The sequence below is a fragment of the Sycon ciliatum genome, chromosome 1 (assembly GCF_964019385.1).
Source record: "Sycon ciliatum chromosome 1, ocSycCili1.1, whole genome shotgun sequence".
Lineage (NCBI taxonomy): Eukaryota > Metazoa > Porifera > Calcarea > Leucosolenida > Sycettidae > Sycon > Sycon ciliatum.
The window spans coordinates 27,157,096-27,171,376 of NC_088643.1; the positions used below are offsets into that span (position 1 = coordinate 27,157,096).

General features: G+C 49.2%; 1 protein-coding gene across 1 annotated transcript in view; it reads left to right on the plus strand.

Moving 5' to 3' along the window:
- The first annotated feature begins 3,858 nt into the window (after positions 1-3,858).
- Positions 3,859-14,281, plus strand: part of LOC135821101 (kinesin light chain 3-like) — a 32,630-nt gene continuing 22,207 nt past the window's right edge. Inside the window, exons 1-2 of the mRNA XM_065334168.1 lie at positions 3,859-4,284; positions 12,249-12,470. Of these exons, the coding sequence (XP_065190240.1) occupies positions 4,006-4,284; positions 12,249-12,470 (501 nt within the window). The 5' untranslated portion in view covers positions 3,859-4,005. The remainder of the gene's footprint in view (positions 4,285-12,248; positions 12,471-14,281) is intronic.

Consider the following 14,281-nt stretch of genomic DNA (forward strand, 5'->3'; position numbering starts at 1 on the left):
TGCCACTAGTGGTATCACCTGCATGCGTATTGAGTCAAACAAGGTTACCTCTGTATAATTATGCTTATCGTGGCTATCAAGAGCTTCGATGCAAATTCCCAGCTGACGAATGGTGTCCAGTTTGTGTTCAGCTCAGCTGGCACTCACAACTCATAATAATTGCGTTCGAGACGCCAGATGAGATGTTTCAGCTACAATGTAGACAAAACGTCCGTGTTCAAGAAAGCCGTCACTTCATCTTCTGTCCATCCTCAATAGCACGTTCAAGCAAATACGTCTGAAACACAGTAGCGACAATCCGACAGCGGCGACACGCCGTCTTCTCCGAATGAGCTTCTACCGTTCTAATTCAGATTCCCCCAAAAATGTCAAAATAAATAATAGATTTCCACCAAGCTCGCTAGAATCTTGCGAACCGTCAACATGCAGGCATTTCAAGTGTTCGAGCGTGCGTAGATTCTGCTCAGCGGCTCAAGAACATTCGCCAAGCGAAAAAAAGTCGATGAGAAAGATGTAATGGTGGACGAAATTACGAAAATCGGAAGAAGGTACGGAGCATCAGCAAATCGAATATTCGAGTGAAATTCGAGAATCGTCACGAAAAGCACTCAATCAGTCGAAACTAGGGCTTTGTTCGACTGAAAAATGCCCGCAAACAGAAAATACTTTTCGAATACTTTTCGAATGCTCCGCGCGTGCTCTGGTACACGGCGCACTACGAGTACTCATTCTTGCGCATGTAGCTAAAAATACTGAACTGCGCTACATGCTGAACCTCTTTTTCATTCGAATTTTCTCTCTGATTTTCTTTTTGCCATTCGAATAATCAAATCGAAAATTCGATTTGCTGATGCTCCGTGGTATTCGACCCAGTTCGACTATCCTGGACTGGATTGGCAACGTCCAACAAACGGATTCGTATTCTATGGGGTCTCATGAGCTAGTGTGCCAAAGGGCGTTTAGTTGGAGCTTCAGTGCATCACCTTCGCCGAAAGAGGCCCTTTCTGAGATTTGGCCGATGGACTAATGGTGAAAAGAAGGAGAAGATTATATACATGAAAAGGAAACTTTTTAGCGATTGAACACAGGCTTTGGCTAGTCGTGATAAATCTTATTGACTTCGTACTTGGTCAGTATAGCATAAATAGGAAATAAAAGACCTGGACTTTTATTTCCCATATTGACCTCGTACTCAGTCAAGATACGTATTTTACTACTCTCTGCTCTCTACAAACTGTAGTGTAGCCTAGCTGCATAGTGGCAGCGCATGCGGCATAGGCTAGGTAGCTACACTACGACTCACTACGTACCGTGGCGTGTGTAGTACTAGTAAGTAGTAGAAGTACTATACTAGTCACTCCACTACACGTCTACAGACTGGGATTCGTGCCGCTGGCCCGCTGATACTGATAATTATTATATCGTCGATAGTGTTGAGAGCTTCTTGAGACTCAACTCAAGCAGCTTCTTGAGACTCAACTCAAGCAGAGGGACTGAGGCAGTGAGGCAGTGAGGGAGTGAGGGAGTGAGGGAGTCGTAAAACTAAAACTACTGAGTCTGTTTGTGACAAGTATAATAATCTATTGTTAGATTGACAGTAGCATGAAACACTGGGCAAGGTGGAGGACACTGTGTTCGAAAACAGTGACCTTACTACAACCATCCACGGTTGGCAGAGCCCCGGTCCCTGCGGAAGGTTGTAGTTACTTGTAAGGTCACTGTTTTCGAACACAGTGTCCTCCAGTGGCTCCACCTTGTTTCATGCTGTAAATCTAGCGTGAACTACAACAAGGTTTATCTAATACTGGTTTACCAGACACTTGACTGACTCACGACTGCCATCCAGAGCACACGAGAAGTCCATCGAACCTTCGACGCGTCTCTGTAAGTTTGTATCCCTGGTGATGTTTGTGCCTGGAGAGCACTATATAAGTGGTGCTCTTCAGGCACAATCTTCCTCAGCCTACTCAAGCTCAACTGATGAGGGGTGAATTCCCCGAAACACTGTGTATTGAGCAGGGAGTGGTGCTTTCTTGCAGGTTTGCCGAGTCGAAGGTTCGATGGACTTCTCGTGTGCTCTGGATGGCAGTCGTGAGTCAGTCAAGTGTCAAGTAAAGTCGGCGGAATAGCGCGAGCTCCGGTGTGGGGAGCAAACCTTTCTTACAAATCATCGCCGAAGTCGCAACCACTACTTCGTACTGTTGTGCCCAGCGCGGGCTTGCGACTAGTTGTTTTGGAGGTGACAGCGTTGCGAATGACCGAGGGTCGACGTCTGTCTCACCGTCCAGGAGCGACACTGACTCACGCTGCTATCTGGTGTTCACGAGGTGTTTATCGCGCTGGAAGCGGAGCGTCTCTGTAAGTTTGTATCCCTGGTGATGTTTGTGCCTGGAGAGCACTATATAAGTGGTGCTCTTCAGGCACAATCTTCCTCAGCCTACTCAAGCTCAACTGATGAGGGGTGAATTCCCCGAAACACTGTGTATTGAGCAGGGAGTGGTGCTTTCTTGCAGGTTTGCCGAGTCGAAGGTTCGATGGACTTCTCGTGTGCTCTGGATGGCAGTCGTGAGTCAGTCAAGTGTCAAGTAAAGTCGGCGGAATAGCGCGAGCTCCGGTGTGGGGAGCAAACCTTTCTTACAAATCATCGCCGAAGTCGCAACCACTACTTCGTATGGTTTACCAGTTTTGGATTATATCAAGTATAATAATGTAAAAAGGACCAAGGAACTATTACGTTACATGCTATAAATGTCCTTTTTACTTTTTATATTTAAAAAATAATTAATCCTTCGCTCTCCATCCGAGTTCATACTTATACAGACTGTCTGAATAACTATAAGTACAAATTTTCGTTCACAAAATCTTTCGTTAGGGCCTGGTCAGACTGCGGCAAATTTTGGTTGCCTGACGAAAACAGAACAGCGTCCAGAATTTGAATCGCGATCACACTACACATGTGGGGAGAGTGAAAATTCAAACTTCATTTCGAGCGTCAAGTGGTAATCTCCACGAACGACGTCAAATTCCTTCACCTTGGGGATCACCAACACCTTCAGTGCAATCCTTGCAACCATCCGTATGAGTTTTGTTGTTGTCCGTGGCCTCCTCGATATCGAGATGAAAAAATCAGTGATTATCAGCGTCAATGGCGTATCAGCGTCAAATCCTGTTTGGAGCGGAAAAGCGTGGTCCGTTCTTGCTTTTTTTTTGGAGCGTCAACTCTCGCTTTTGCCGCTCTGGCGGCAAGTTACTATGGAGATTCGGATTATAATCCTAGGATTATTAATTTTCGATTTTGCCGCAGTCTGACCAGGCCCTTAGTATAGATCACTCCACCAGCGCAGCACTGGTCCAGCACTGCAGCATAGCAGGCTTGTTTTACTAGTACAGTGGTCCCTCTATAATCCGGCACCATTTGTGCCACGAAAATCTGCTGGATTAGGGAGGGTGCTGGATTAACAAATCTGATTTACTGCTGCAATGTGCATGAAGAGGACATTTTGGCTACTGAAAATTGTGCTGGTTTATCGAGGGTGCTGGATTATAAAGTGCCGGATTAGAGAGGGACGACTGTAGTAGTAGATCTACGTACTAAATTTCGTTTTTGGTGGAGGTCTGTCACCCAGAACGTTCAGAAAAAAACTTTAGTTTGGTACAGTACAAACTACATTAAATTTTAACACCATACTGCGGAAGAGTGTGTTATAGCGAAAATTACGCTATAGCGGATTATGACTGTTATACGCGGGAAATTTTTCTACGGAAGTGATGCTGTTTCGGCAGGGACATTAATTATTTGCACTTTGTACGTTATAGTGAGGTTTTTATGTTATAGCGGGGGTCGTTATAGCGAGGCCATGGCAGTAGTAGGGCCGGCCAGGGCCCCGTCTTGATCTTTGTAAAAATTATAATCTTGTTTCTTTTTTATGCCTATGGTCGTTTGTCTCGATAGGATTAGGTCTAGGGCTACAAGTAGGAGCAACGTTCTGGTGCTGCTGCTGTAGCATGGACGAAGCTAACTCCCTTTCTCCCTCTAGCCGGGAGAAGAAATTCGAGGCTCTCCGCGCTGTGGCGAACGATGCCAGCAGTATCATCAACTCGCTAGAAGCCATTCGCAACGAACACGAACGGCTCATGGCGCTGGCCACGTGTGGAAAGGACGCCGATTCAGCTGCAGAAGGGGAAAACAACGCCGATGGCGCAGGTGCTGCTGCTCAACAAGCGAAGATAACTGTCCTGCGAAAGTCGCTGGAGAAGATCGTGCTGCATCTGGACGAGACACAGGTACGGAGGTTGCTGTATTTACCAGAAAATCCACGTGGACATACGTGAAACTGGTTATTCTTCCGCTCCTTCTAGCCATGCTCAGGATGGCGATGGGAAGGAAGATTGCCAGGGCAGTGTGGGGGCGGGGGTAGCGCGATACGTACATAGTCATTTCACTGTTGCTACGTGCAGCTCTGTGACACATGTGCGATCCTGGTCAGGTGACATGTTGACTTTCAATTCCTCTAATTAATACCACAACTGCACAAGGCCATGATTACTTACAGGACGTGCACTACAGAGATTACAGTCAGTGCATTTCACTCTTCTCTTATTTAAAAACTGACACATAATGCTCCAGTGTCAAACTTGAAGGGGAAGGAGGTGTGTGTGTGTGTGGGGGGGGGGGGGGGGGGTGCTCGAAATCAATGAAGCGAAGTCCTCCCATACTCATAAATTGAATGCGTGATGTAATTCCAACCACCAAACTGGAACCGCCGCACACGCACGCACATGTGCCCCAGAGATCCAAGGTCCCGTTTCAATGTGACGAATTTTAGCTGCTCTACGCTCAGCGGCTGCTAGTTTCCTGGAGAACAGGCATTCCACGGTGCACATGTGTTGGGCCATGTAATGCAGCTGAGCAAATGCACACAATGACTGAATTTGCAGATTACTTCCCATACTGATTATTGAGCAGCAGTGTCTGCTCCAGCGCCGGGTGAGCCGGGTAATCCACCCGGTTGGGCGGCGCTTGGACCCGGTTGAAAATATAGTACCGGGTCACCTGTGACCCAGTTGGTACTTTACACTTTCGAACTTTGAAAGGACTGACTACATGGCTTGTATGTGTCAGATACTTCTTCTTCTTTCGTAATTTTCTAATTCCTGTCCTCTCTTTTCTAAATGCGGCTTATCCATTCGCCTTTATATCATTGGGCCTAGTTCCCGTTTATTGTCCGAATTAAAATAAACCAACCAACCAGTTAAAGCATATGACTCGGCTGGTGAGACAGCGCCAGGTACATGTGTACCCGGCTCCGACCCGGTTGAAGTGGTTGCGCCAGGTACATGTGTACCCGGTTGTCCTACAATCCTAGAGCAGACACTGAGCAGGATGTATTGCTTGGTACTTCTGACACCACTCAGATCCACCTTTCAATGTCACCTTGTGTTAGGGATGTTTGATTACTCACAACAACCTCACCCACATCTATGATCCTTTCAACTCGCACACACGCATGCACACATCTATATACACCCATGCACCTCCTTCCTTCCTTCCTTCGCCCACTGCCACGATTGGCTATGTGTCCCCAAACGGGGCGACTCGGAGGAGTGCTGTGTCCGGGACGCGGCATGAGGCCCTGCGAGTCCGGCGGGACGTGAACGGCTGTTTCACTGTTTGTTTTTTGCCTTTGCGGAGCGACGGGAGGTGCAACTATGTCTAGCGATGTCTTGAGGACGGCTGAAACGGCGTGTGCAGACCATACACAGGAGTGGTTTCACGGCAGGTTGTACACGAGAGCATACCACACTGTAGACTCCATCCTGACACCTGGTTCTCCACTCAGACCTATCATCTGCTGTTTCAAGCCACTCATTCATGCCAATGGACACCGCCGTCAGGTCATGTTTGATTGGGTCTTTCCACCTCTTCCGGGGGCCATGTGGAGGTCGTTTAGACGGCAAGGCACCAAAGAGCAATTGGCGGGGAATACGGTCATCCATGCGAGCCAGGTGGCCCAGCCATTGGAGACGACGGCGCCGGACCTTGTCAGAGACCTGCTCCATGTCACCCCACCACTGCCGTACCTGAAGGGTTGTCACGTGCTCGTCCATCTGGCGCGCCCGACTGATGCCCAGGACCATGCGTATAGATCGCAGGTGAAACGACTCCAGACGCTGGAGATCCCGTTGCCTCGGTGTCCAGTTCTCAGCACCATAGAGGAGTACTGCCAACACAGTGACTCCGTACACAACACGCTTGAGACCGATAGGAAACTCCGAGTTCGCAAACACAGCTTTCTTCAATGCGCCAAATGCACCCGAAGCCGCGGCGATCCTGCGAGAGACATCAAAGCTACTCCTAGCATCAGGAGTGATCTGGCAGCCAAGATAGCGAAAGCTGTCCACGCATTCGACGGTTCCACCCAAAGGCAACATATCCGACGCCACCACACCAACGCCCATAGGCATGAACTTAGTTTTGCCCAGATTGACTGACAGGCCAAAAGATGCTGCAACCTGTCGAAACGTGGCCAAGGCCCTTTCAGCACCGCCGTAGGTTTTGGCGAACAGTGACGAATCGTCCGCAAACTGACACTCCGTGATAGTCACCCTGCGACACTCTCTGAGACGCGTATTGAACAAGCAGTCTCTGCGAAACTGCGACACCTGGATACCGATATCCTCGTCATTGGCGATGGTAGCATGCCACTTTTCCACAACCGCACCCATGAATAAGTTGAACAGGATCGGGGCCATAGTGCATCCCTGACGTAGGCCATTTCCCACCGGGAAAGGGTCGAGCAGATCTGCGCCGAGACGAATGGATGCAGACATGCCTTCATGGAACGACCGAATGATGGAGATCAGCTTATCCGGCACGGCGAGCCTGGAGAGAACCCTCCACATGGCTGCTCTAGGTACTGAATCGTATGCTTTGCGCAAGTCGATGAACACCGCAAAGCCCTTTGATGAATGCTCATGCAATTTCTCGGCAACCTGGCGTACTGAGAACACCATGTCTGAGCATCCCCTACCACGGCGAAAACCACACTGGGAGTCAGGCAGGTATTCCTCTCCAACCAGCTGCAGGCGATCCGCTATTATTCTTGCCACCAGCTTGCCGACCACGTCTAGAAGCGCGATGCCTCGCCAGTTACCACAGTCACTAAGATCACCTTTCTTGGGAATTGGGATTAAGATGGCGTCTGCCCAATCCTGAGGAACCCTTTCCGTCCGCCAAACTTCAGCCAACAACATCTCCAACCTAGGCACCAGTTCAGAGCCGCACTTGAGCATCTCCGCTGTTATCTCTGATCGGCCACATGCTTTGCCATTTTGAAGAGCTCACATAGCACGGTGTATCTCGCTGCAGGCTGGGGCATTCTCAAGGTCAAGCCGAATCGGTAGCTGCCCAATGGAATCAATGGCATCTGGGACAAAATCACTGATCACGTTTAGGACACCGTCAAAATGCTCCCGCCATCGCGTACCTGTTGCCTCTGGTGTCTCGCACACAACACCCTGCGCATTCTTGATAGCAGCTGTCTTGCGGGGCTGCAATCCATCAAGTGCAGTCTGGATCCTCTTGATGCACTCCCAGCCTCCCTTAGATGTTAGACTAAAGCGTTCGCAGTCCCGAGCCTGCTTTCTCAGCCAGTCCTGCTTTGCTTGACGAACGATACGGCGAGCTGAACTTCGGGCCTTCTTATACAGCTTCTGATCACTTGCCCTGTTGGTCGACATACAGGCTCGGTAGCAATCGTCTCGCTCACGGAGGGCAGCCTCAATCTTCGGTCGATTGTCCAGGAACCAGTCTGGTTGTTTGCGCCGCTCTCTGCCAAGGCATTTCTGAGCGACGTCCGCCACCGTAGTTTTCAACGCAGCCCAGCATCCGTCCACAGATAGCTCATCCGGCCAGTTCTGAACCAAGGCAGCATCAAGACTAGTGGAATATTTTGCTCGCACATCATCATTGGAGGGAGCCGTTAGGACTGCGGAAGCGATGGGTTTGTTGGCTGGTTTACTTTGCCTGCGGAAACTGGGCACCGCCGCCAAGCGGTATCTCATGGCAAGGAACTTATGGTCGGTGTCACACTCCGCAGAGCGGAGAACTTGACAATCCAGACATTGACGCTGACATGACTCTGGAATAATGCAGTAGTCGATACAATGAGGCTGCCCATATCTGGGATGGTGCCACGTGTGCTTGTGGATGTCCTTCTTCTTGAACCAGGTGTTGCAGATGAGCGCACTGTTTCTGGCCAGGAAGTTTAGTAAATCCTCTCCAGCAGAATTCATGACGCCATGTCCATGTGTACCCCTTACGCGGCTCCACTCGTCTCCAGCAGTACCAACACCAACACGAGCATTGAAATCGCCGAGTATGACATACTGGTCACTCCTGGGTACACTATCAAGGAAGGACTGCAAACTTTCATAGAACGCAGCTTTCTCCTCACGTGATCTACTGAATGTTGGTGCATACGCAACAGCGATATGAATGCAAGATACTGAACGATTACGACCACATTCGAACTTTACCTTCGCGGAGACAAGTCGCGAGCTGTGTCCTTTCCATTCCGAACCGCCGCTGACAAAGGCGTCTTTGCACTTTCCGCGCGGCACTATCGCCACACCTTCACCACGACGTCCAGAGTCATCCGCCGTTGGAGTAGGGCGTCCACTCGCCAACACGAGAGAGTCGCCAACGCTGTACTGAGCCGTGCCGAACCAAAGGGTCTCCTGCAGACCTGCGATATCCACTCCGAAACGTCCAAGCTGCCGACAAACCAGGTCAATTTTCTTCTCCTCCCGCAACAAATGTTTTGATTTTTTTTGAAATTTTGAAGCCGTATTCACGTCGCCGTCGGACTCAACAAGAGTCCTCACATTCCAGGTTCCCAGAGACAGCACGAACCTCCGAGCGGCTGGTGCATGCTGCGAGCTAAGCTCTGAGCGGGGGTTTGCAACTCCTCCGCACTCATGCACCATTCATACACACATGCACACACACACACACACACACACACACACACACACACACACACACACACACACACACACACACACACACCTTGACCTTGACCTTGATCTTGCCCATTGCGTACGCAATGATAGCGAATGTCGGAAAGTTCAAGTGAGAACACGAGCGCAGAACTTGGCATGTCGTTTCAGGTCTCCTGGTCGACGAAACGGGCGTCCACAGACACATAGAAGAGGATCAGGAGCGGGCCATGGCGGTGGAGTGCTACTCGCAACTCGTCTCCAGCCGGGACGATCTTGGCAACTCTCAAGCCAGGTGGTCACGCCGAGGTCCGCCAGGTCAGTCGACACCACATCTCGCCACCTCTTCTTCGGGCCATGACGAGGACGGGGGGCAGGCAGCTCGCCGAACAGCAATTGCTTCGGTGCGCGCGAGTCGTCCATCCTGCCGACGTGACCCAGCCAACGAAGCACACACACATGCACACATACACACACACACACACACCTCAGACCTCAGACCTGCCCATCGCAGGAGCGATGATAGCGAACGGCTATGTTTAGACATAGCAACTTGTGCTGGGATTACACCATTCAACAGCTTGCAAGGCTGATGAATTGACCGCCACTAATTTTACACACACATACACACACACACACACACACACACACCTTGGACCTTGGACGTGCTGCCATATTCTGGCTATGCGGACCCCATGGGGGTTGAGCAGGTTCGGAACAGCAGGGGCGCTGTCGGGATAGGTCCTGTGGTCTACTGAAACGCCGACCGCAATTGCAAACGATGCAGAAGAACACACAGACACACACACATGCACATCGGCAGAGTGTGGTCCTAGTACATGGCTATTAAAAAGCAAAGTGATGTACACTTGGTCCTATTGGAACCTGTTACTGTACATGACTTGTATCAGTGGCGTAGGAAGATGTTTTGGTTTGGTTTGGGGGGGGGGGGGCGTATATTGGTGTACACATGTTGTACATGGTATTATATAACCCAATACTAGTACAATACTAGTATTAGCGGATAAACCAGTTGTTATAGTTCACACATGTTGTTGGTTTGACAGCATGAAACAAGGTGGAGGACACTGTGTTCGGAAACAGTGACCTTACTACAACCATCCACGGTTGGTAGAGCCCCGGTCCGTTGGGACCATCTGAACCATATGGGTATTGAACCCGGTTCTGACCCTCATTATGCCAGGGGAGTTTTAGACTTCTCCTCACTGTCGTGAGAAGGTGCTCTCTGTAGACAAGGTTGGTGATGTCCCAACGCAGCCATGTCATGGTGGTGACAGTGACTGTTGACAGCTGACGAGCTGAGAGAGGAACGCCATGGGCAGAAGTTGGAAGAAAAAAGATTTAAGAAAAACAGTTCAGGTTAAAGTAGCTACATGACTACCAGGACGACATCCAGGAGCGATCAAAGAATACACGACTGACGTTAGGAGAAGTCTAAAACTCCCCTAGCATAATGAGGGTCAGAACCTGGTTCAACACCCATAAGGTTCAGATGGTCCCAACGGACCGGGGCTCTACCAACCGTGGATGGTTGTAGTAAGGTCACTGTTTCCGAACACAGTGTCCTCACCTTGTTTCATGCTGTCAAACAGTGAACTAACAACATGTTGTACATGTACCGGTATACCGGTATTCCTTCCACAAAGAGTTGCATTTGTTCAAGTATTTCACTCTACGTACATCATGATATACGAGCTCTGGACATGTACAGATGTTTGGAGCAATCGTGAAAACCGAGTACTAGTACTCGAATCCGCTGGACCGTGAAGAATAATGAAAGCGGCGCTGTGCATGTACATGTATGTTGAATACGAGAGATTGCGAGAGATTGCGAGAGATTGCGAGAGATTGCGAGAGATTGCGAGAGATTGCGAGAGATTGCGAGAGATTGCGAGAGATTGCGAGAGATTGCGAGAGGTTGCGAGAGGTTGCGAGAGGTTGCGAGAGGTTGCGAGAGGTTGCGAGAGGTTGCGAGAGGTTGCGAGAGGTTGCGAGAGGTTGCGAGAGGTTGCGAGAGGTTGCGAGAGGTTGCGAGAGGTTGCGAGAGATTGCGCACAGCGACGACTACCGGATAAGTAGCTCTGACTGACAGCCCGGACTAAGTCCAAAGGAAATTTTACCTGAAAGCGAATACCGGTACATCCGCTATGGTGACAGAGAGGCGATCATACAGCAAACCTTACTGGCAAAGGCAGAGAGATACGCTTATGTTCAAGAACTCCCCAATTTTAGCTATTGCAAACAGTAATAAGAACTCTTCGACTATTATCAGTATGTTCTGCTGATAACGGATTGTCCATGATGATGTTGATGACCAATGTGACCCTGGTGAAATCTTTTGGAAGTTATTGAATGATGGCCGGCTGCAAGCCTCGGGCTCAGTTTCTCCATGAAAATGTGAAACTTCTGGCCACCGCCCACGACTTCGGTGGTCATACCTTGCAATCTTTGCTCTCCGAGAATTACTGTACAAACAGTAAGTCTCGAAAATTTCTTCTGGAAAGTGGTTTTCTTCAGAACTGTGACGTGGTATAACAATGAGAAGTACTGACTGACTGAAGCAAAGTACTCCTGCTTTTCTGATTTCGAAGGAAACTGCCCACGAAAAACAACGCTTCTTTTACGATGCAAAAATGACCAAGGGATGATCTGTTGACCGTGCTTCATGCTCTCATTTCGTTAGATCTCACACAGTTGAGACTTCTTGGGCCTGTCAAGTACATGTACATGACTGAACCCATTGCAGGGGCAGCTCTGCCTACGATCGATTTGAGGGCAGGGCTACTGGTTGAGCTGCATGCTTCTCACTTGCGCGTACAAACATGTTCATCGAGTTTCAGCCCCACATCTGCCAAAAAGTCGGGGAGGGGGGGGGGGGGCTGGCGCCCCCTTGCCCCCCCCCCCCCCCCCGCTTCCTACGCCACTGTGTGAGGTATGCTGAAGAGCAGGTTGGCGTCCCCAAGGAGCTTGTGCACACACTTGGGTGTACTGCTTGCCTTATGCGAGTTGATTTGGTTGAAATCTACTAGTACTTGAATGTGGACTGGCTCCCTGAAAGCGGCATCATGCTGCAATTTTGGTCTGAAGCTGGGACTAATTATTTGTATCTTTGTATTTTAATATTTAGGCCACAGCAAGTAGGTTTGCTGTTTCTCAGCTACCGTACCTCTACGTCTATGAACACAATGCTGAGTGCTGAGTTTGATGCTTGCTGGTGTTGTGTGTAGGTTGTAGTCCTTCTTGCAGCTCATCTGCAACAGGTTGAAGAGAAAGCAGTGAAGCTGGAGGCGCAGGTCGACAGACTTTGCGATGAGAATGATTGGTTACGAACAGAATTGTCTGTCACTCAGCAGCGACTGAACGGCAGCGAAGTCAAGATTGCACAATTGGAAGAGGAAAAAGCCCAACTATTGTTCATGGATTCAACCCGAGCATATGAATACACGGAGGTTAGTGAAGTTTGGAAACGCCTGAATACTACTGTGAATTGCAGTCCATTCGTACAAAGATGACCTTCTTGCTTTTGTTCATAAATGGGTCAAACTGATCTTTTTAAAGATTTATTTACAATCCCCATGGAATGCTTTTCGAATTATTTTTCTGACGTCTATTTCTCCAAAAAGGAAGCTGTAACAAGAATAGGATTTCGGCCAGGCTTTGTCCCAAAAGCACGGAATTGGGAGAACCATGTACTCCACTTGCAATGGTACATTGTGCGGTTCGAAACACAGCAAAGTTGAGGTACTTTTGGGAACTTCAAAAAAACTTTCAAATTAAACCATGTACAATAAAATCACCGCCAAATAGTACTGAAGTAGGCTAATACGGGAGCTCACCAGAGCTCATCTTTTTATGAATGGACTGCAGGTGTGCTACATGTAAAGTTTACACATCTCGTGTCAATAGTTCTGAACATAACCTATACTTAGATACCATGCAGTGCTTTGTAGTGATACCCCTGCTCTTCCAGTGCTTTGTAGTGATACCCCTGCTCTTCCAGTACTTTGTAGTGATAGCCCTGCTCTTCCAGTGCTTTGTAGTGATACCCCTGCTCTTCCAGTGCTTTGTAGTGATACCCCTGCTCTTCCAGTGCTTTGTAGTGATAGCCCTGCTCTTCCAGTGCTTTGTAGTGATACCCCTGCTCTTCCAGTGCTTTGTAGTGATACCCCTCCTCTTCCAGTGCTTTGTAGTGATATCCCTGCTCTTCCAGTGCTTTGTAGTGATACCCCTGCTCTTCCAGTGCTTTGTAGTGATACCCCTGCTCTTCCAGTGCTTTGTAGTGATACCCCTGCTCTTCCAGTACTTTGTAGTGATACCCCTGCTCTTCCAGTGCTTTGTAGTGATACCCCTGCTCTTCCAGTGCTTTGTAATGATACCCCTGCTCTTCCAGTGCTTTGTAGTGATACCCCTGCTCTTCCAGTGCTTTGTAGTGATACCCCTGCTCTTCCAGTGCTTGGTCGAGTGTAATCGGATCTTTGCGTCATAATACCGTACATGTCTGAGGGGGACCCGGTGAGTCGCGGGGTCTGTCGGATCAAAAACAAACGGTGCCCTGCATCGAGACCGGCCTTGCACTGGTGTGGAGTGTACGCATGACATCAGAATATCCAACTGCGCTAGACCAAAACCGTATGCAGAGCTGGATCAGGCGTGCGCACTCTGGGGGGGGGGGGGGGGGGGGTTATGTACTCTTGGTGATACCCTTGCTCTTCCAGTGCTTTGCAGTGATACCCCTGCTATTCCATACTATCGTTGTTTCCTTTCATTATCGGACTCGGATGGAGAGCCAAGGATAAATTTATAGAAAGAAAAAAGGACCTAGGAACTACAAGTTAGGCCACCCAGAATTAATTCGTTGTTTCGGGTCACCCGACCGACCGTCTTTTTTCACCCGACCGCAATTTTTTTTTATAGTGCATGCAAATGTACATGACTAGATTATGTACGTACATATGTACACACGCGCCTAATAATAGCAGTCCAGCCATCGACCTCAGAAGCAGCCAAATAAAATAACAGGACGAAGCGCTTGGTGACGAATGACGATGTTGTCTTCCGATCCGCAATCGGTCCTGAAACAGCATCAGCTCCGCCACCGCGTCGCTCTTTGACAGACGTTTCAAGGTGAGAACTGCTCCTCAGACTCGTTTTCCACCGAGGCCAAGGTCTGGTCCTGGAGGGGACCTGGGTCTGATGGGACAATGACTGTGCTGGATCGTCTACAGTCATGATTTGATCGACTGGCTTGATGGACAAAAGC